The sequence below is a fragment of the Tachypleus tridentatus genome, chromosome 2, assembly GCF_004210375.1.
Source record: "Tachypleus tridentatus isolate NWPU-2018 chromosome 2, ASM421037v1, whole genome shotgun sequence".
Taxonomy (NCBI): Eukaryota; Metazoa; Arthropoda; class Merostomata; order Xiphosura; family Limulidae; genus Tachypleus; species Tachypleus tridentatus.
In genome coordinates, this window is record NC_134826.1 from 61,263,076 (window position 1) to 61,285,830 (window position 22,755).

Genomic DNA, 22,755 nt, shown 5'->3' on the forward strand with positions numbered 1-22,755 from the left:
CTCCTTTCTCTGCCTCTTCTAGTTCATCACCTTTTACAGATGAACACCCCTTTCTCTTTGTGACTGGAAAGTATTTAGTTTCTTTTCCTTTACAGGGGCTTCTTGCCCATTAACTATGGATTAGATTAAGCACTGTTTGACCTGTGACAATGCTAGATGACTGTAATGTTGAGGCTTTTCCTGTATGGACCTGATGTGCAATTCCATATGCCACCAGATGTTGGTTAATCAGTTTCATCTGATTCTCATCTTTGACACATTGATATATCTTTGCATGTCACATATATAACACTATGTAACACAAATTTTGCTCATTGATAGTATGTGTTATTTCTTAATTGCTTATATTGTAAAAGTACAAAAAATAGCCATTATTCCTTTCAAACTTTGCTTTTGTGACCTGGATAATGAAATTTAGAAGTTGACCTATTTTCTATGTAAATATGGACAAATTTGCACATATTCATTTACATAAGGTCTGAATAAAATAACATATGAATCAAGATTTGCATGTATTTATACTATAAAGTTATACAGAAATAAACAAAAATGTTTAGAAGTGAGTAGTTTTTTGAGATCTGCGATTATAATGTCATGTAACAGCCCCCATATATAGTCTGCCATCATATTTTTTTTATATTCTCCCAGGTCACAAAAGCAAAGTTTGAAGAGATAAGTAGGTCTTTTCCATTTACTTTAGGCATAAGCAATTGGGAAATAACACTTTCTGCCCAGGAACAAGAAAAAGTAAAAAATTTTGTTACATAGTGTAATTTATGTTGGAGGTGTTGGTCAAACTCCCATTTATTGTCTGTTGTGTCCTAGTTTCTTTACACTTGGAGGTCCTTTCTTGCTGAGAAATTTTTTGAGCCCCCTTCAAGTTTCCACCCTTTATGTTTTGGTAACATATTCCTGAATGTCAAAGAACACACCTGGCTCGGAAATGATGTGGTATCCTTTGTTTTTAACTCTTTATTATGCCTTGTGGTTCTTTGGTGCTTTGTAAGGGGAGATTGTATTCTCACTGACACTTCACTAGTTCAATGTGAGATGTTGTATTGGAAGTTGACATTTTTCTAAACTAAAAATGTACTTCCCATAGATATTTACTTCTTACATTTTGTACCTGCCTTCACCATTTCTAGTATATTGGTTGACTTAGTCATGACCAATCAGGAAGTGATTAACAAGTGCATTGTTTGAGAGGATGCTCGTTACGATAGGGGTAGTGTAACACTTTCGCTTGTGGAGGGTTCTTGCATGATAATCTACACAGATATGTAGAAAGAAGTGGAAGGTACAAGGCTAGTGGTGAGCATAATATTTGTGCTAATAGAGGACAGTACTACTCAAGAAAAGGTTTTGTTAGAAGAGTTATTTATTGGAAATATATTTTTAAGTTTAGGAAAATGTTAACTTTTTCAGTAAGTAAATACTTAAATGAGAACTGCAGGTATGTGGAAGGAGTTTAATAAAGGCAAGTTGCAGGGTCGTTCTTCCATATGTTGAAAAGTTTTTACCTTGATACACACTGTATTGCTGTTGTCTCATAACAAAAATATAACATTGGTGCTGTTTCTTAGAAGAATTAAAGTGTATACTTTTTTATTAAAATAATTGAAAACTCCTACTGATACAGCTCATTTCAAACTCCTGAGACTGAATAATATATTTATGCCAATAACAATAATGTATTGAATTGTTATATTCAAAAACAAATGTTAATTTTCTATTTACTAAGACTATTTTGCTGTGGTTCTCTCAGAGTTACAGTACTTTAATTTTTCTGTAATGTATTGTAATTTGCTTTTTCAATAGAAATATTCTAATTTTTCTTTCCTGATTTTTCAGTAACAACTATAAATATATCAACTGAGAGTAACAACTATTAAAAAAGACACAGAAATACAAATGCAGTTCTACACACAAATTCATTTGAAAATTATTTCATAATTTGAGACACTTAATCAAAATGCATGTAGAATATTAAAAACATTGGCTAGGTGTGGCTCAGTAATTAGCATACCTAGAGTGAGAATCCAAGGATCCATGAGTCGTACACCATTAACTCAAAAATGAATTTTGTACTTTGGGGTAATAAATGTATTAAAAAAAGTCTTGGTCAAATTCTGCTATTTGGTTAGTTAATAGTTGGTTGGTATTGTTGACTGGTTGCATTTCCTCTAGTCTTATTTGTTTGAAGTTATGAATGGATGCAAGTCCTTGTATAGCTTTGTGTAAAAATCTGTAGCAAATTGAAAAACAAGAAGCTAATGCCTTCCCTGTAGCACAGCCAGATGAGAATGAGAAGATGAAGTTTCTGTCTTGAATGAATTAGTATTTACATTTAAAAATCTAAAGAAAATAAAACAAATTTGTTGAACCTTTTCAATTATGTTGCTGCTCCTAGAAACCACAGTTTGATATCACCTGCTTTATCAAACAAGTGTAGCCTTCCAAAAACATACTAATAATGTATCTAAGCACTATAACAAAATACTCATTGTTCAAGTTTTAGTATGTATCCAGGAAGAATGATTCATAAATATTTATGTCATAAAAATAATGTGTACTTGCACCATAAAAAGCCATACATTAAAAAGTAATGTTATTCAACAATGTTTATAGAACTGTAATTGAACTGAGTATACCAATCTTTTTTGTAGTTTTGGGTGTGAACTTTGTGAAAGTAAAGCCAATGACAGTGTTTTATCTGTTGTTTACTTTGTATGATAGCATGTTTTTCTTTCATAACACTTCCTGCATAATCAAATGAGTTATGCTGTCTTTAACAAAAGTCATGTTCTTATAAACTGTGTGCATGGAATAGTAATGAGGGTGAATACATATCCTTGAAATTTAGAATGGAATTCCCAGGGCTTAAAGGGTTTATTTTTTCAAAAAGTAGTTTAAGGTATTGTAATATCATAATATATTGATATATCTAACTTTAATGTTGTTGAGTACAATAAATAAAGTCTTTCTTTTCATTTTAGCATATATTTGTAAGTAGAACAACTAAATATGAGTTTTATAATATTTCAGTGGAATCTAGTTGACTTTAGCATAGATTCTATGTTAAGAAGTGTTTAAAAAACATTCTGAGTGTGCTTAGAAAGTCCTTGAAATTGATCTGAACCTTTCAGATAATAGTCTGACAGATGGTCAGTTAAAGTATGATATATAATGCTTTTCTACAACTGAAAACAAAGTCTTAGTCTTTATCTACAAGGAAAATGTAATTCTCAACTTACTAGTTGTTATTGTTATTGTTTGGTAATTTTATTCTTCATTTATTATTCTAAAAATAGAGGTAATATATATGTTTCTAGTGTAATATACATGATTAGATAATCTTACAGTGTGCTACTTTGAGATCTACAGTCATGTAAAATAAGAATAATGCTTGGTTAATATTGTTAAAGAAAGGAGTTGTGACATTTTTGTTCTATTTTGATAAATTATAATTTTCAGTAAATGAATATTTTTGAAATTTTTATGATCTAGCTGTAAGCACTGATTAAAGACTGAAAGTAATGATTGGAACAGTAAAGTGATAAATGCCCTTATTTTTCTTGATTACATTAAACACAGAAATAGTGTTTTATAGTTTCTTGTTTATTATTATAGTGATGAGCATAGATCCTCAAAGCATTTGCTGTCAAATTAGTATCTTTATTGCAATTGTACTTTAAATAAAAGGCTTGTAGAATAATACAAATGAAATGTAATTGTAGGCACAAAACTTTTTACGTCCACTTGTATTTAGGTCATACTTTATATAAACCTTAACTAATGTTAGGTCTAATTTGATAAAGAGCTATATTATCATTGTACCATGTATGTTTTTTTGCATTATCTTAGTTAGGACTAAACTACACTATACTTCATGCTCTCTGTAAATAAACTTATGATGTTATTCTGGGACTTAATGTGAGACATTTTTTAAAACTTCATTCTTTTCATGTTACTGCACTAAATGGTTAATAAAGAATATTTACATCCACCCTTTTGTTTGTTATTTCTTCAGTTCTAGAACTGTTGTAATGACTTGTTTGTTGAACTTTCCACCTCTGGAGCAGGCAGGCACTTGCACAGTGTTTTGGGGTAAAATTCTTGCTGCATATGTTTATAAGGCATACCAACAAGATTTTTGTGAATGCAATTATAATTTTTTTTTTTTTTTTATTATTACTGTAGAAATCCTGTATTACAGAAGTACTGTAGCTATAAAAATATTAATCTGAGTGCAAATGTCTTTGGGTCTCTGCTAGTATATTATAATAATACTCGGATTTTGTCTGTCATAATAATGTACGTACAAATTACTACCTAAATATGCATGCATGTGCACATACACACATTGTTTCTGTAATAGACAGACAAACAAGCATATTACATAAATGTGATATTGTTGCGATGTTATATTGTCTGATTCAACTTTTTTGAGGAAGAATGTAAAGGATTAAATATGTTATGCTGAACAAATTTAAATATGCAAATCAGAAAGTGTGCATAATAACCACAGCTGATATAAAATTACAGTGCAACAAAATGTATTGGAACTACATTTTGAAATTACGTGGAATTTCACAGGTAGGAAGATGTTACTCAAAATTTATTGCTTTTGAGAGTATTATGTAACAGTCTTTTTTTGGCACTAAACATTCATACACTGATGTTAAAGACCAAGAATTTAGAATTTTCAGGATGAGAATATCATTTGTATTTAATATCATTGAGAAATAAAAGAATATGGATCAATTTAAAGCACCAGAATCATCCAGATAAAGGCATGCAATAAGTGATACTCCAGTCATGACCAGTAAAGCATGACATTTAAACCTAAAAGCTTAGTGCAGAAATATTTCTCTTGAATAACAGTATACAACATAATCAAGAATCCCCTTGGTGTGGATTCCTGTACATGGTGAGGGGACCTCCCAGGGAAGGTTCTGTTCTTTCAGGTTACCACCTCTGGGATCTAAACATCCACCTACATGTTTGCCAGGTGTGGCGACCCATGAAGGGGAGGAGAGGATCCTGGTGGTTGAGGGGTCCAACCCTAACACACCACTTTGGCCTTGAATTCCTGCAGATGGGCGATCTTTGGGTGGCCCCCCTTGGGTCAGTCGGCTGGTCCACTTGGGCAAGAGTCAACCAAGTACCAGTGTTGGAAGTTCCCAACGGGTGTTGTGGACATTGTGCCTGATGCTGGTGTTTGGGTATAGTGCTCACGAAACCCTGGTGTTGCTGCAGTGTCCTTGCTTAACATTGTAGTGCATCCCCTCATAGGGCTCCATGGTGGGTGGGGTCAGTGGGCACCGAAATTTTCTCTTTTTCCTATGGATCCCCCTAACAAAAATTTAAATAAAATAATGAAAAAACAGTCAACAGGTAAACTTGAAGACTGATCAGTAATCTTCAACGTCTGTACCACCAGTTCTACCTCATTTTCTCATCCTACATTCTCTTTCAGAAAAACCTTTAGGGCAAATGTCCCCCTTTTTTATTCAGAAGGGACTGGAGGGACTTGCTGGCTCTCCAAAGTCAGTAAAGAAGCTTCGATTTGGAGACATATTGGTTGAAACATCCACATCCCAACACAGTGAACTCCTCGAATTCAAAGGCTATTGGGGATGTACCTATTGAGGTTACCCCTCATGCTATCTTGAATTCATCACGAGGAGTTATTGTTGAGAGGGATTTGAAGAATGTCCCTGAGTCAGAGATTTTCCCTGATTTCTCCACTCAAGGAGTTTCTGCAGTGAGGTGCATCTCCACTTGCAAAGATGGAGTTACACTGCCGACAAATATCCTCGTTTAGACATTTACATCACCACGTGCACCTGCCACCATCAAGGCAGGTTATCTAAGTTGCAGGGTATGGCTGTACATTCCAAATCCTCTCCGATGTTTCCAATGTCAGAGGTTTGGCCACTCAAAGACATCATGTCGTGGTTCCCTGACATGTGCCTGTTGTGGTGGCAAGGACCATGATGCCTATGAGTGTGAAACAGACCCACATTGTGTCAACTGCAATGGTTCTCACCCTTCCTACTTTCGTTCTTGCCCTAAATGGTTGGAAGAAAAAGAGGTGCAGCATTTGAAAACAACTCATAACATTACATATCCTGAGGCTCGAAAATTGCTGTCCACCACTTCATCTCGGACATATGCTGCTGCACTTCATTCCGCCACTACAGTGGGAGTGCAAACAGATCTCTTTGTACCTCCAAGAGAATCATTCTTGAAATAAATGAAAAACCTTTTGACCTCCATGGTTAAAAAAGTTGATGAATCAACTTCTACACCCATCTCTGTTCCTCCCATACATTCCAACAAACCCCATGATCCACATCCTTTTGTTCCAGGTACAGGCATTTCTTCAGATACATCTTTTTCTCCCACTCCAAGTTGCAAAACAATCATTCTTTCTTGTCCTCAGTCACTGGAATCCCCTTTCAACAACAAAGACCTGCCTAATCAACCCAGGGCAGGATCCATTGAGGTCGATAGACCTCCCCAAATAAGAACAATAAAGAAAAAAGATGTGGTCATAAACAGAAGGATTCTCCAGCTAATTTGCCTACATGTCATTAAAAATGGCCACCTTGATACAATGGAACTGTCGAGGTTTACATTCTAATCTGGAAGATATCAAATAACACTGATTGCTTCTTACTATCCTGTATGTCTTTCCTTACAAGAAACATTTCTAAAACCTGCTGATACACTTACCTATTGGCAGTTTTATTTGTACAGAAATGACAGGCTGTGTGATGGGCGAGTACATGGAGGGGTGGCACTATTGGTTGATCAGCATGTGCCCACTCTGTCTTTTTCACTCAACACACCCTTGGAGGCCATAGCCATCCGTGTTTCCTTGGGTCATACCATCACTGTTTGTTCTCTCTACCTGTCACCTGGAGAGACATATGATCAATCAGACCTTGATGCTCTTATTGAACAGTTGCCGTCTCCCTTTCTAATCCTGGGGGACTTCAATGGAAGTCATCCCCTCTGGGGAAGTGCTGTTATTGATAGGAGAGGTTGCTCTGTAGAGTATATGCTCTCTGATCACCTTTTTCATTTCAATACTGGTTCTTCCACTTATTTTCATGCACCTAGTCAGTCCTTTACTGTTATTGATCTCTCGGTTTGCTCCCCTTCATTATTCTCCCATTTAAAATGGAGGGTTGACAATAATCCACAAGGCAGTGATCATTTTCCTATACTTTTGAGGGAGACTGGCTGTGGTCGATGTTACATCACCCTACCTGCATGCTCGGTGGAAGCTGGATCAGGCAGACTGGTCCACTTTCACTGCTCTTGCAGAACTTGATCCTGCAATCGTCTGTCAACCATCAGTAGACGACTGTGTGGCAGCAGTAACTGATGGTATTATACAAGTAGCTGCTCATTGTATTCCTAAAACCTCGACACGTTTTTCCACTATATCCTTGTCTGTGGTGGAATCCTGCCTACCACATGGCATGGAAGGCTCAAAAACAGGCCTGGAATACTTTCCGTAGGTATCCCACACTTTCAAACCACATCGCTTTCCAGCAGGCCCGTGCACATGCTAGGTGGGTAAGATGTCAAAGCCAGAAGGAATCTTGGATTAAGTTCACAACTAACATATCTTCTACCACCAGTTCCAAGGTCATATTACCCAGGGTTTGAAAAGTCAGTGGGCACTACAATTCTGTCCTCGTCTCGATCTTACTCTCTCACGGCCAAGAAGTAACTGATGTCCGGAGTATCGCTGATACTCTAGGTGAAGGCTTTTGCCGGGTATCTAGAACTTCTGCTTATTTCTCCACCTTCATGGCCATCAAGACTCAGGCAGAGTGTTCACCTCTTTTCTTTCTTACATGTTCTATCCCAAGGTTTGTCCGTAACATTAGACAGCGTTATTGGTGATGGTGACACTGTACACCATGATAAAATTTTTCGTTTTTTTAACAGCCATTAATCTTTTTAATGTAATTTAAGTGTTTTATATTTCTTCATTAAACCTTTTTTATTGTGGTTCCCTTTTAAGAGTCACAATCTCTCTAGTTAGATTTGAAATTGGAAAATGGCCATAACATTTAATTACTCAACACCAGGACTGGAAAGGCCAACTTCAGGGGACTAATGCTGCTGTTTGAACTATCTGTTTGAGCTACCCGTTAGTTGTCCTGGTGAGTTATTATTACAATTTTGCTGCATGTTTTTTAACACTTTTATTACTTTACTTTTTGATACTGGCCATAATGACACATAACCAGGACCGGAAAGGCCAACTTCAGGTGATTGACGGTGGTTCTTGTACTTATCCGTTAATCTTTCTGGCTGGTTATGATAATTACCATTATGCTACAGAAAGTCTTTTACAACTTCTCTTACTCTGGTTTCTCTCTTAACATTGTAGATTAGGTGTCAACGTTGGTTTTATGCTATTTATGTTTTTCAATGCTGTTTTGTTTTACCTTAATTTCCTTTTATGAATTTTACTACATTTACTTTATTTTTAACTTTTTACTGGACATTTGGCACAGATAGCCTAGCTACTTTGTGCCATAAAACACTAAATCATCCAACCAACCAATAATCAAGAATCATCATCATTGCAAAACAAGGCAATCTAAATGCTAATTCATCAAGATAAGGCTATCAGTTGTACCCTTCCAGTTGTCTCACACCTTAAGCAACTGAAGGATGAAATAAGTATTCCTGATATTCCATATGAAAATATAATGATCCAGCCAGTGGATGAAACTAGAATTTCTGTTTGATTGGACTATTAAAGAGGGTGCTAGTAAACTGTCATCTTCCTACACTTGTATGGATTACAGATAACCTGAAGGGGAAGTATTGTACTTCAAGCATGAGACTTTAGAGTAGAAACTATGCTGTAGAACTATTATCAAAAAGCTTAGTCTTTTTACAGATCACGACTAGAAGTTGTAACATTTTGACATCCCTAAATCATTTGAATTTAGTGTACTCGGCAATCTATAACCTTCAAAACTGCTTCTATGTAATCATTTCTCACAGCCAGCTGTGCTCCTTTGTAAGTGTGGAAAGGCTGTGTGAAGAACTGTTAAATGTGATTATTAATTTGGGATAAATTTATTAAATGTATCTTGACATAAAAGTTTATAGGATTTAGCATAAGACTTGATATAATTATCTATACCATCTTTTCCCACCAGGTGTCAGGTTGTGTTGACTTACTGTTTATCCATGAAAGTTTGATTTTGAGGTTTATGCTAGTAACTGGTTTGAAAGAGTTTGTAAAAAAATGTGAAGTTTATACTTTTACTTGGTCCAAGAACATAACACATTTAATTTGAATGTTTTTGGTTTTTTTTATGTGTATATAATGTGAAACCTGTAAAAGGCGTGTTAGAAATATACATTTTTACTCTTAGTATAATAATGTGAAACCTGTAAAAGGTGTGTTAGAAGTATACATTTTTACTCTTAGTATAATAAACTTATGTTTGATAAATTTGATTTTGGTATGAAATAAATGTTAGTTTATATAAAGTGTTTTGAAGGATATTTTTCTTGTGTTGGAAGTGGTGGTTTGTGGTTGAGTCTCATTGTGTCATATAACTTACACCACTTATCTTGTTCAGTTCAATCTATCTTAATACATGTTTTTTAACAGAAGTTAAAATGATATACCTTCTAACAAATACAACAACATTTATTTATAAACTAGAGATAGCAATTTAAAAATATACAAGTATTAGTTACTGTGTATTGTGAAAAAAAAAACTTGTATGTAAAGTGTGCTGATGCCAATAAATAGAAGATTGTACATTTGATTTTAGATATATTCCTGTTTTAAGGCTATTTTACATATTAGAATTTCAGAGTAAAACATTTATCATATTATATGAATCTTTTAAATTGGTACTGACATGGACTGTTGAATAAATGTTTGAAATGTTTTTGTTTTTTTTAATTCAGGGCTTCCACCACTGGATATGCTGTTAAAGAGAATAGAATATTTAATTGCCAAAAACCAAGAAGACTTAGCATTACAACTGTGTCAACTATGTAAGAATACCAACCAGAACATGTTTGACTGTATGGATAGTTTGAATGAAACTATTTCAGGAGGTTCAAGAGAGCATGGCCCACTACAAAAAGATCAAGAAATTAGGGTAGCCATTTTTAATTGGCATTTACTTCTACTACATCGAATGGGAAAAGTTTCAGAGTTAGTCAGAGAGGTAGTTTAATACTATTTTCTGTCATCATGTTAGTTCTGTGTTTCTGTTTTGTTTTTGTAAAATAATTTGTTTATGTTATTTCACTACATAAAGAAGTGTGTGATGTCATAATATTTTTTACTCAAAAGAACAAGAGATACAACAGTTGTGCATCAATTTTTGTCACTTTGTTCACATTTGCTGAACTAAAAAAAAAAAAAATGTATCTGAGTGGTCATCACTTAACACCAGAACTTCCCCTTGTTTATTGCTCTCTGTTATATTTTTGCATTATAAGTAACATGAAATTTATATCTGCCAGCTAAGTTTTCATAAAATTATATTGAGCTTTACATATAGCATAGATATGACGTATGGACAGGTAGATGCTGTGTTGAGCTAACACTCTATGTACAAAGGGTTCAGTGTGTTATATTAAAGTTATTTTGAATATGCAAATTGACAAGTTGTGAATACCATAGCTTATATTAAAGTCAGTGGAATGATGCATGTGTGTTTGTATATACGTACAAATACATTTTGAAATTGTTTGAAGTTTGGTAGCTAGTGCTATGCACCATAAATTGATCACTTGTGAGAAGGGTATATAACAACTTTTTCTAATGCAAAATATTCATCCATTTGTATCATAAAGATGTGTTTGATTATGCATAGCATGATAAGAGTTTCTTGAAGCTGGTTATTATTACACTTGTGGAGGAACAGATCATAAATATAGTTATTTAAGAAATTTTCTTGAGGTTGCATCTTTACTGGTCCAACTAATAAATGTCATTAGTTAATCAGAAAGGCAACCCTATGGAGTATGGGTAAATCATACAATACAGAAGAATTTGTGTGAAATCATACCACACACATTCTAAGGCTAGTTTCACTTGCTTTTTTCTATAGTTCATTTTAACATTATATGTTCAAATCTTTCCTTTTTGTGCATTAATCAGTGTTGACTAGAAACAATGCATAAGTCTTGTTTTTAACATTTCGAGTATGTTGTTGTGATTTGTGAATTAGGTGTGATTTTAACTGGGGTTCTTCATTTATTAATTTTGCCATTCAACTTGGCTAAGTATTATGGTTTGCATCCTCTGTTGGATACTATTTTAACCCTTCTTTAGGTAATTTGGCAGCTCAGTTCTAGAACCTATATGCTGCAAGAATTATGTGCAACTTAATATTCTATTTAAAATCTTTCATTAAGGTTATTTGTTTGATAACAGCAAAAGCAGTACCCTATGATGATAAGAATGTATTCATCTGTACCTGTATCCATCATCATCATCTTATGATATATATTGGAACTTAAGATACTATGACATAAAGTCATTCAGAGGAGCTTTTTAAGCATCCATGGTTGCCTTTGCACTGAGGTATCATCATTAGTTTGGAACTTCTGGGTAAGACTCTCACAGACATGCTTGATTAGCTTGGTTTGAGGTGTACACCCTTGTGCAAATTAATTGAAACAAATGGTCATTTTACAATATTTTCAGCATGGCGGCCGGTGTAGGCTCTCTGGACCTGCCGATTTCCTTTAATAGTCATTTTTTCACACAGACGGCACCATTAGCTGTGTTTTGCAGTACGTTGATCTATTTTTGGGATATGTGACAAAATTTTGAGGAATATTACATCATTCGAAATTGCGTTAGAAGAGCAAGGAGACCAGTCAAAAACAACGTTTTACCAACTCAATGAAGGAAAAACGGTATCAGTGGGGCCTGAAATACAAGAACTGGACACAAGAACAATGGAGGAAGGTGTTATTCAGTGACTAGACTCATTTCTTCCTACAGGGTCAAAGAAGTCTGCATGTTTGCAGATTTCCAGGTGAGAAACTTTGAGAATCTCACATTAATCAGTTTGTAAAACATCCCTTGAAGATGTTTGGGGCTTTTTCAGCTACTATGGCCTCGGAGGCTTACATATCGTAGAAGGTATGATGCGAGGACCACAGTACATCGAAGTTTTGCAGCGAAGAGTCATTCCAGAATTGAAAAAGAGATTTCTAGATGGATCTGGCATTTTTCAGCAAGATCTGGCTCCTTGCCACACATCAAAACTTGTGAAGAATTTTATGACTACAATGCGAATAAAGGTGCTGGACTGGCCTGGAAACTCTCTGGACTTAAATCCTATTGAAAGACTTTGGGGAAAAGACTGTACTATGAAAGATAAGCTAATTGAGGCCATAATTGAGGTGTGTTACTGCAATCCAAAAATTAGTAAAGATTGTAGTCAACTCATGGACTCGATGCCAAAGCAGATTAATGATCTTCTGAAAAAAAGGAGGTCATATCATGTATTAATTTGTGAGTAATTTTTGGATTCTCATAAATAAAATGCAAAAAATTGAAAAAAATTGTAATTTTCCATTTTGTTTCAATGAATTTGCACAGAGGTGTACATTTGTAGGAAATGTTTATTGTCCTCAGACTTTTGTTAGCCTGATGGAATTGCCCTTTAGTAATTTCAGTGATGTTGAAATAATAGTCATTGTTACCTGAGGCTACAAGATGCTAAAACATAGACCTTGTATCTACTGTTTACATAATTGTCCCACAATGTGTGGTAACCATAACATGTATATCCTTGCATTGCATCAATACCTTGATTGAGAAACTGGGTACTCTTCTGACAACTACAGTTATTTTTTTGTATTATCACTAAAGAACATGAAATTGGTTTTGCTTATCCATGAGTGGATATGGAGGAAGGTTTGGTTAATTGGGTTTCTGATCCTCATTGTTCATCCTTCCTTTCATCTGTTTGTTTTCTGTTCTTTTAAGAGCAACTGCTACACTTTTCCTTTTCCTTGCTTTCCTCTTTCAAGGGAAAACCCATGATTGAGTTCCTCTCTTGATCCAAATATTTGCAGTCTCATGTTTGTACTTAGTTATCTCATAAATAGGAGATATTTAGGTTTGATTTAATGAATTTTGATTTCATAACACAAGTTGAGAATCGTAGTGCTGAGGTGGCTTAGGTCCAGATAATGTTCTTCCCACTAACTAGTGCTCCACAGACCCCCTCCCCTCTCATAATATTCACTTGTTCCTTCATCAGCACAAAGAAAACGTGTGTGCCAATGTATGATTCATGCACACCCCAGAGTTAACAGTGCAGAAGGTTTTACTTTAGCATACCATAGATGTTCACCATGGCTAAAGTTCATTTAGTGTTTTACTCTCAATGTGCATGTTTACTTCATCATTCTGCAAGCTGTTTTTGTCTCAAGTACTTGTGTGTAAACAGTATTGGTTTTCATGAATCACATGGAGAAAAGCATGACTGCTGTTCTGTTACACAGGTGGTAGAAGTTATTTTTAGATACCAGTACTGCTGGAAACAGCACCAGTATAGATCACTAAAGTTACTGAGTTCTTAGTGCACCTTGAATGTTGTGTATCTTCCTATTTAATAAGTTTCAGAATTTTATGTTCTTCTTGGAGCACAAAGTGAAAATTTCTTACAAACTGTTTTACTTTACACGACATTCTTTATAATTATCAATCATATAGTTTTCAAGGGGTCATTCTGAGTCAGTTCAGGTTGACTATTTCTGTAACTCATTTGTTTAGGTACATTGGTGAAGTATTTATCATCATGTATTTTTTTTTTACTGTTGTTTATGACTGATAACTTTTGATTGATTGCTGTAATGAAACTACATTTCCTTCCCATTTAACTGTTTCATGATGAGCTGGCTATTTTAGACCTTTAGTGATGCATTTTCTTTAGATCACTTGTTATTAAGTGTTAAAAATAGTGGCTGACTTTTTATGTTGTGTGCTATAAACCTGATACTCATTTTTTATTAATTAAAAATACATCTTTGAAGATATGTCAACCATCTACAAAAAATTGAAACATGGGTATTTAAAGCTTAATAAAATCAGCATTTTATGTTTACACAATTTAAAAAACTATTAAAGCCACAAATATCTTCCACTTTAAAAGCACATTATATGTACATAATTTTGATGTCATTCATACTCAGAGGACATCAAAACAATGTTCATGTAGTGTGTGCTTTTAACTTTTTTGTGATGGGTCATGGGTCAAAGGCCATTTCATCGTTTTTGTTGACTTGTGTCCAAAATTTTATTGAACTACTATTTTGTGAATTTATGTCAATAAGTTTGGAATCAATTTGTAGATTAGAATTCAACTTTAATGTTATTTATGAATTAATTTTTTAATTTAAAAATAAATATTAAAATGACATACCTAAATATAGATTGTAGTAAGTCATATGGTGTGTTGAATACAGTACTGTTTAAATTGAGATGTTTCTGATGTCAGATTACTAATATTAAAAAGGTAGAGTATAAAATACTAACCTTGTATCTTTTTATTTTGCTGAGATATGGCTTATCAAACAGTGGCTCTATTTATTCATATACACTTACTTCAGTGAGTAACTGTTTGACAGCTTAGAATGTCCCTCTAGTGGTTTTTTTCAGCCATTTTAATCTATAAAAAGACTACTATGTTCTTTTGAGCCAAGATTTCCAGAAGGTAGGTTGTGTCTTTAGTAATGGTTATCCAAAGAAAATAATTCACCATATGTTGTATGGTTCACTTGTCTCTCCAACTGATGGCTCACCTGACAGTCACAGTGAAAAGATAACAACATTTTTGTTTCTTATATACCAGATATAGAAGGAACACTTGATAGGATAATGAATGAACTTAATACCACTGTACTTTTCTTAAGTCATCTTACAAAAGTAATCTCCCTAGTTCACAGTGATCTTGCAAAAAATGTGGTTAATAGCTCAGGTGGGGGTGTAGTAAACAATACATTGGGGAAACACAATTGGTCATTACAGATAAGGTTCAAAGAACACCATGTAAACATATATAAAAAAAACTATAAAAATAATAGACAAATAAGAAAACACCAAACATAAAAATGTCAATCTATTACTGTCCAAGTACAAGACAGTGGACCACCAGTGAGAATTAATCAAAACAATGACCAACGAGTACTCAATACTCCATAGACACCAGTTATCAAATATGTAAAATATATTATTTGTCATGGTTTCAGTGTAAAATTAAGCCTTTAATTCTACAGTGTATTATATGAAGTATGAACAATTTATTTATTTTGTTATATAAATCCTGGAGTTTTATTTTATTTTATTTATGTTTATTAACTTCAAGTAATCAATTAATCATCTATATTCATCATAATTTCAACATGGTTAATAACGTGAATACTATATGTCAGTTATTGTTATGATTGTTGCTTAGAAACACATTTGAAAGTAGTGTTCCACAGTAAATGAATTGTATTGCTCAGTACAATGCTACCTGATGATGGCTTTGGTAAGAGGACTAAAAACTCAAATAAAGGTATTTTAACATAAAGAAAAGTTCATGTGTAATTCTACTTATTAATATGCCTACATTTTGAGTTTAAAAAACAAAACATACAAACTAATCATATGATTCATGCACTGTTGAGTCCTTACTCTTTAAAAAGGCTAAAACCCAGTGTATGCGAGACATTATGTAATCCTCCATAAAAATGAATAGAGAACAATAGAAAGGCAACAGTGTATAGTTTAAATCAGTTTATTATCCACAGTAAGTAATTACGACGAATGTTATTATCTGTTTATAGGGTTGTGTAGTGGGATGGCACAAGTAGTACAGAAAAAACTAATGTTTATGTATATAAAAATAAAACTAAATGAAAAATTTGGATTACTGAATGGTTATAAACATATCTCTTATATTTAAAACAAAGTAATGCAGTAAAAATTAAATATATCACCAAATATACAAATAGTGTCTAAACACAACTAAGTAATCTTTAAGATAAAACACCATAGAGTACAAGACTTGTAAAACTAATGAAAAAAATGTTCAAAATTCGTAAAAAAACACATATATGTGGCCTGAACATTATTATTTTTTCAGTGTTTTAGGTGATAGTTATTGTATATGTAAACAACTCAATATTTGGGAAACTGCATGAAGATTCCATGAACATCTCTGACTTCTACATAACAGCACTTTCAACCAACCAGTCCCCAAACACTACAACTAGAATGAAATTGATGACATGAGAGTACTCATTTTATTACATTTTCCCCACAAGTATGACTAGCAAAGCCTACCATATATATCTGAACCAAGTTTTCTTGCACCACACAGAATTAATTAATGTTTATCTTTTAAATGATTACATCTCTCAACATCTCTTTACCACCCCTGTTAACTCAGCACTGTCTACACATATTTCCATGATCATTATTATTATTATTTTATCATTTTTGGGATTTATGTTTATTACTTTTCTGTGACCTTTTAATCTCGAAAATCCAGGTTCTATCACTTTATTACTTGTTTTCCATTTTTAAAACTGATTATAAAACTACTTCAACAATGTTTTGTGCAACAGTATTTTTGTTAATGTGCTCCTTGCTGTACGTACATAATTTAGAATGTCTTTATATTCTAACTCTTCAACAATCCTGTCTAAGCCTTTTTTTTGTTATATAGAAAACAGTTTAAACTGCTTATCGAAGGGATTTTACCCAAAATGTTTGTCATAGATGTGTGTTTTACCAATTTCAAACACTTTTTTTTTTTTTTCATTAAGTTAATCTTTAAGGTTACACCTTTCAGATGTAGTCACATAATATTTAAATTTTAATGTTAAGCTTATCCGCATGAGTGTCATTGAGATATGAAAAGTATTACAATAAGGCTAAAAATTAAGTGTCAGAAATGGTAATTACAATATTTAAATTTATCAACCAATAACTTCATACTGTAAGATTGTCCGTGCCACTGATTCTCTAGGTTGTCTTATTGTTGAAATTTTGGACTACCCATTACAGACATTACCAAACTAATAAAAAAATTTGTCTTTAAATAATTAGAGTGAGGAGTTGGTAAACATTTATGTGTGTGTGTATTAATATTTTCCAATTTTTCTATTCTGTTTTCTTATTTCTTTTAGACTGCTCATTGTAGCTGCCACCAAGGGGTTCATCTGATCCGCCAAGCACGAGAAAGCTGCGAAAGTGATGCTGTTAGTCTAGCAGAAACTCTGACACACACCTTCCTGGTTCGAGATTTGGTTGTTCCATCTAATTACTGCTGCACCAAAGTAAGGACAACTATGTATTTTACATTCAAATATAGGTGATTTAAGGACTGGCATAGTCAGGTGGTAGGGTGCTCAACTCACAAACTGATAGTTGCAAATCACACCAAACATGCCCACCCTTTCAGCCATGATGGCATTAAAAATGTGAAGGTCAATTCCACTATTTGTTGGTAAAGGAGTAACACAAGAATTGGCAGTGGGTGGTGCTAACTAACTGCCTTTCCTTTTGTCTTACACTACTAAATTAGGGAGAGCAAGCAAAGATAGCCTTTGTATAGCTTTGAGCAAAATCCAAAACAGACAAACAAACAATAGGTGATCTATCTTCTGCTGTTTTCATAGGTCTTGTACATTACTCATTAACCATCTTATATGATTATCTTTCAAATGTTTTAACACAGATTTGATCATTTGGCAACTATGAAGCTGTCTATACTACAACTCTAATGTAGCAAGATGTATTCACAAAATATTGCAAGTTTTTATTAAAAATCTGTTTGTGAATATACACGATCAGAGCATGACTCCAGTAATCAGTTTACAGTTTCAAACTCCTTTTGCATAACATCTTCAGTAAAACTTTATATTTCAGTTGTAATTTTTTTCTCTGCCCATCACTTATTATTGCTTTAACTGACTTTGTAACCACACCACTATATCAAAAAGTAAATGAAAAAAAAATCTAATTAGTTTTTTTTTTTTTCTGTAATGACTGCAGATTGTAACAGAAAATACATTATTTATTAGGAACAGCTTAAGGCTTATTATAGTTTGTATCTAGTTTTATTTAAGTTTAATGTTTTATTACTTTTTGAATCTTGTTTACTATGAAGAAATAAGAAGCTGTAAATCACGAGACAAACATGTAGCTCAAATTATGATGTTGAATAATATGAAACTTATGAGCATGCCTTGTAGAGAAATGTTTCATCATTGTCAAATCTTATATAAATTAATACGTTTTTAATTCTTACATTGTACTTCCTTTTTATAAGAACAAGTAAAAGTTTCATATAAGATTAAGAAATTTTGGCCATTTGTGTCAGTGCTTCACTGCTGAAAATTAAGCCTACTACTTTTTGTAATGATGGTACTTGTACAGTATAAAATTTTTATTCACTTTCATTTTGCACTTAAGACAACAAAATAACAGTTATAGCAACTTTCAATCTGTAGGCAAAATAACTAAACATTTGTATTGAGAACAGGATAGTATTATACATCATTTGGTAAGTTAAAACTGTTCTTACACTGAAAATTATTGGGAATTTGTAAAAGATAGATAGTGATTTGAGGGTGTGGCAACTGGGTCTGTCTTTCTGGTTTACATAGCTGAAAGCGAAGAAAAATGGATTGCCTTATCTATATCTACGTTAACTTGACACCAAAAAGAGATGATAATAAAAAAGTTGAAAATGAACAAGTTGGATTAAACAAATGCCATGTTACTTGGGCAAGGGAAAATTGAGAATGTCATTTTTAAATTAAAAGTTGATTTATTAGCTATGTTTTGATGCCAAGTGTATTTGTATACATTAACATAGTTCAATTGAAATTTGAATGTAATTCTGTAAATAGTCATGACATTTGTATTTTGATCTTTCTGTAACATAGAGAGGATTAAATGTCTTCATCTGATAACTACATTATCACTTAATTTTTGTTTTATTTATTATTTTCAGTTTAACGTTGAACATTATTTTAGAACCTGTAATATTTCCAAGTAGCGTAGCCTGGGCTTGAATGTTACTTTCATTTGATGTAAAACTTTATTTCTGTACTGTATCTATTTGATCATGAATTTTTGTGTTTATTATTTGAGATATTAGTATTCTCAAATAATGAAAAAATAACTGCAGTACTCAAAAAATAATTTACTAATATTTCACTTTGTAAGTTAATCACAGAAATTTGTATAGAGTAGGTTTGTGGTAAAAGCATTAATGTTAAAATGTAAGTTAATCTCGAGCTATGATACTCCATCTATTAAAACTTATATTTCAACCATGCTACTCAACTATCTTTTGCTGAATACTTTATCCCTCACTAAAGCTTGTTTTGACTCCAGATTTTAGAGCTATTGTTCAACCATTTATCATTTCATTAATTGGCAATAATATATATGGTATCTAAATATGTGAACTAATAGAATAATGCTTATGTGATTTGTCAGTCAACAGTAAAAAAAAAAAAATAAAAATGGGATATTCTAAAGCAAAATAATCTGGTATAGATTTATTTCAGTATTACTATATATTGTTGTGACATAAAGTGCAATTCAAAAACCATATTCAAGATTAATACTTTTTGTAAAGACATCCAGTGGTAATAAAGAGGTAAATGGTATGTTTTATTCTAATAACACTTATTCTGTTTCAAACCCTTGTATTTAATTTTACCATACATGGTATTTCATGAATGAAATAGTTCTTAGTATATAAAGTTATACTTCAAAACTGCAAGAAGTACCAAACACCTCAGATGTCACAAAATAATGCAACAGTTGATTAACCAGAGAAAGAAGCAACTTGAAGACATTGCAACTAAACAAGCTTGCCACAGATAATTTCTCAAATTAATCCAGTTTATTTTGTATTTTTTATGAGACCTCATCACTCACTTCAGAACTTGGTCTCTAGTGACCTTTCGGGAGTAATTACTTCTCTTGCCATGGACATCCTTTACTGTGCTTGTAACAAGGTTTTTATTGAGTTCCATGTGTTTCCATGAGAAACACATCTATTAGCTTGGATGAATTTGTAAAAGCTTTTGTGGTGTGAGTAGAAAGCCAGGAAAATTGTTTTAGTCACATTATTTGAAATGTATTCAGTAGATTCCAGAGACTATGCAAATGACACTTGAGATTTTTGAAATGAAATGTATTCTTAAATTTAATTTTAACATGAATATTATTTTGCACTGACTGTTCCAAAAGAGACTCGATATATTCACGGACACATCTTCAGTAAAAATATTTTACTGAAAGTCTGCCAAATTTTGTGAAAATACACATACCATATTAAGAATTATAGTACTAAAATTATACACAAGTAAAATCAGTTATGTGGTCAGTCTTTGGTATTGAGACTGTATTGAGTGAATTCATAACTGGTTCAGTGTTATTTATCCAATCTAGTCTAATCAGTACATTCCAATCATGAATAGATTACTACAAAGTCTATGCATTATGTGCATGAGAAAATGAGAAAGTACTGTATGTGCCTTCTGATGGAAATTTCTGAGAAATTAACATCACCTTTGGTTTTTGATATTTAAAACTGAAGTGTTTGCTAGTTTCACTGAGTTCTTGGAGGTCCTGAAGACAACATATAAGAGAAAGGAATGATTTGCACATTATGCTAAGAAAAAAAGAAACTAATTTGTAACTGAGGTTGTTTTGATTTGCAAATTATGATCAGAACCATTGTATTTTGTCTCTTACAAGAATAGTCTCATAAAAATGTGGATTGGCTTCATACATTGATATTAGTTTTTTTTTTTTTTTTTAAGTACATTCCTAGTTAATTGAAAGAAGTTAAAATCACAAATCTTGCACTTATTGTCAGACTTGTATATTAATAAGCAGCCATTCTGGATGTGTGGTAAAACATTCATCACAAAAGAATAACATCAAAATGCTGTCTTTCATCAAAAAAAAAAAATTCTGTAGAGGAAATAAAAAGGACGTTTGTTTGTTTTTCTTTCCAGATTTATGTGCTGTTATTGTTATTTATGTCATTAAATAGTTTGAGTTTGTGAACACCTGAAACAGTCGTAAAATGGGCCCAATATTGAAACATCGTAACATCATTTAGTAAGGATAGAAAGAATTTTTTCTGCTGAATAAGAAGTTAACTTATTAGTTTCAGACTTGTAACACAAAATGAAACTGTATGTTGACTCTCTCATTACAGGTAGGTCAAAGTGAGTATGCCATGACTTTTAGGGATAGTTACATTCAAAACAACAGTTAAAATATAAAGTCTTACTGAAAAAGAGGTATGATATTTATTGAAGAGATTTTAAAGACTATGCAAATAAAATTTCACAATTTTCAGATAAAGAAAAGTAAGTTTAACCTTAACATAAAAATAACTTTGCAATCAAAACAGTTAACACTAACTTACTTAAAATATCTGATTATTTGTGTACAAAAGGTTTGTGGTGCTTACTAAACATTTGTCAGATTTTATGAAGATACAAAAAACATATACTTAAAGTCTGGTTACTTTGAGGTTTTGAGCTTGATCAAATTGACCAAGTCTGCATTGAAAGAGTTAAAGATGTCTTCTTCAAGTATTTATGTTGACTGAGCAACTGACTCTTTTGTTAGAACTTTTATTTTGTTGCAAGTTGAAACAAGTTAACTTCTGAAAAACAGTTGATTTAGTGCTTGCATGCAAACTGCATTGCAAGGATAAAAATTGCATTCACCAAGGGAAAATTATCAGGAAGATAACATTCCTTCATGTAAAGTTGTATTTTCTCATGATTTTTTAAAATTTTTGTATCAATCCATGCAATATATTCACTTTCATTAGTCATAACTAGAAGAATATTAATGGCCCATGCTTTCCTAACTGGGAAAGCTAACTAAAAAGAAGAAATTTTTCAAACAAAGTTAAGTTCCTTGGAAATGCAGGAATGTAATACTTTGACTCCCACATTATGATTTTACTGTAAATATATTGCTGTTATCAACACTCTCTTACTAGTGATGGGCCTGTCTCCACTGAATCTGCATATAAATCCAATGTTGCACTGCTCTGTAAAATTTATATTAATTTACATGAAAATCTTCTGATGCTTTGTTTAAACTTTATAATGGCCAAGAGCTGTTGTGACACCAACAGATAGTTGGATTTGAGGTGTCGTAAGGAAAGGAGTTAACAGGTCTTCATAGAGGAATGATTGTTGGATGACAGGATGGTACGTGAGAGATGACATATTTCAGTCTACTGTGGATAATGTAAAGAAATAAAAGCTTGATGTGTGTGCTGCTAAAATGAAATACTTTTGTGAAATTATACTTCTGATACAGCATCTTACCTTCCCATCAAAATAGCTTTATCGAGTAGTACTACTCTCCATCAGCACAAATTTTCAATGCTCAACACTAGCATTCCATTTCCTCTTTGTGTATAGGATTATGCAGCAGCTCTCCATCAATGGGAGCATGACACAACCCTTATTGTAACCAGCAAACTTTTCACTTTTGCACTCATTAATAATATTTTGATTGGCAGTACTACCAACCAGATGTTCTTGTTTCTGTTTGCATGTTTGTCAACATTTTTCTTTTTTTTTCTACAGACTTGGTTTTTCTTTCACATTTTTTTAATTTTTCATGTTTTTTTTCATTTATAAATTTCTTTTTTCAGTTGTTTTTAC

At 32.8% G+C, this 22,755-nt stretch overlaps 1 protein-coding gene across 5 annotated transcripts in view; it reads left to right on the forward strand.

The window, feature by feature from the left end:
• Nucleotides 1-22,755, forward strand: part of LOC143243950 (uncharacterized) — a 92,694-nt gene that overhangs the window by 35,367 nt on the left and 34,572 nt on the right. For 3 of the 5 annotated variants that reach the window (XM_076487811.1, XM_076487815.1, XM_076487813.1), the window contains exons 4-5: nucleotides 9,970-10,235; nucleotides 17,215-17,364. In XM_076487811.1, the coding sequence (XP_076343926.1) occupies nucleotides 9,970-10,235; nucleotides 17,215-17,364 (416 nt within the window). The remainder of the gene's footprint in view (nucleotides 1-9,969; nucleotides 10,236-17,214; nucleotides 17,365-22,755) is intronic. The other 2 variants (XM_076487812.1, XM_076487814.1) reach the window with 1 other exon arrangement.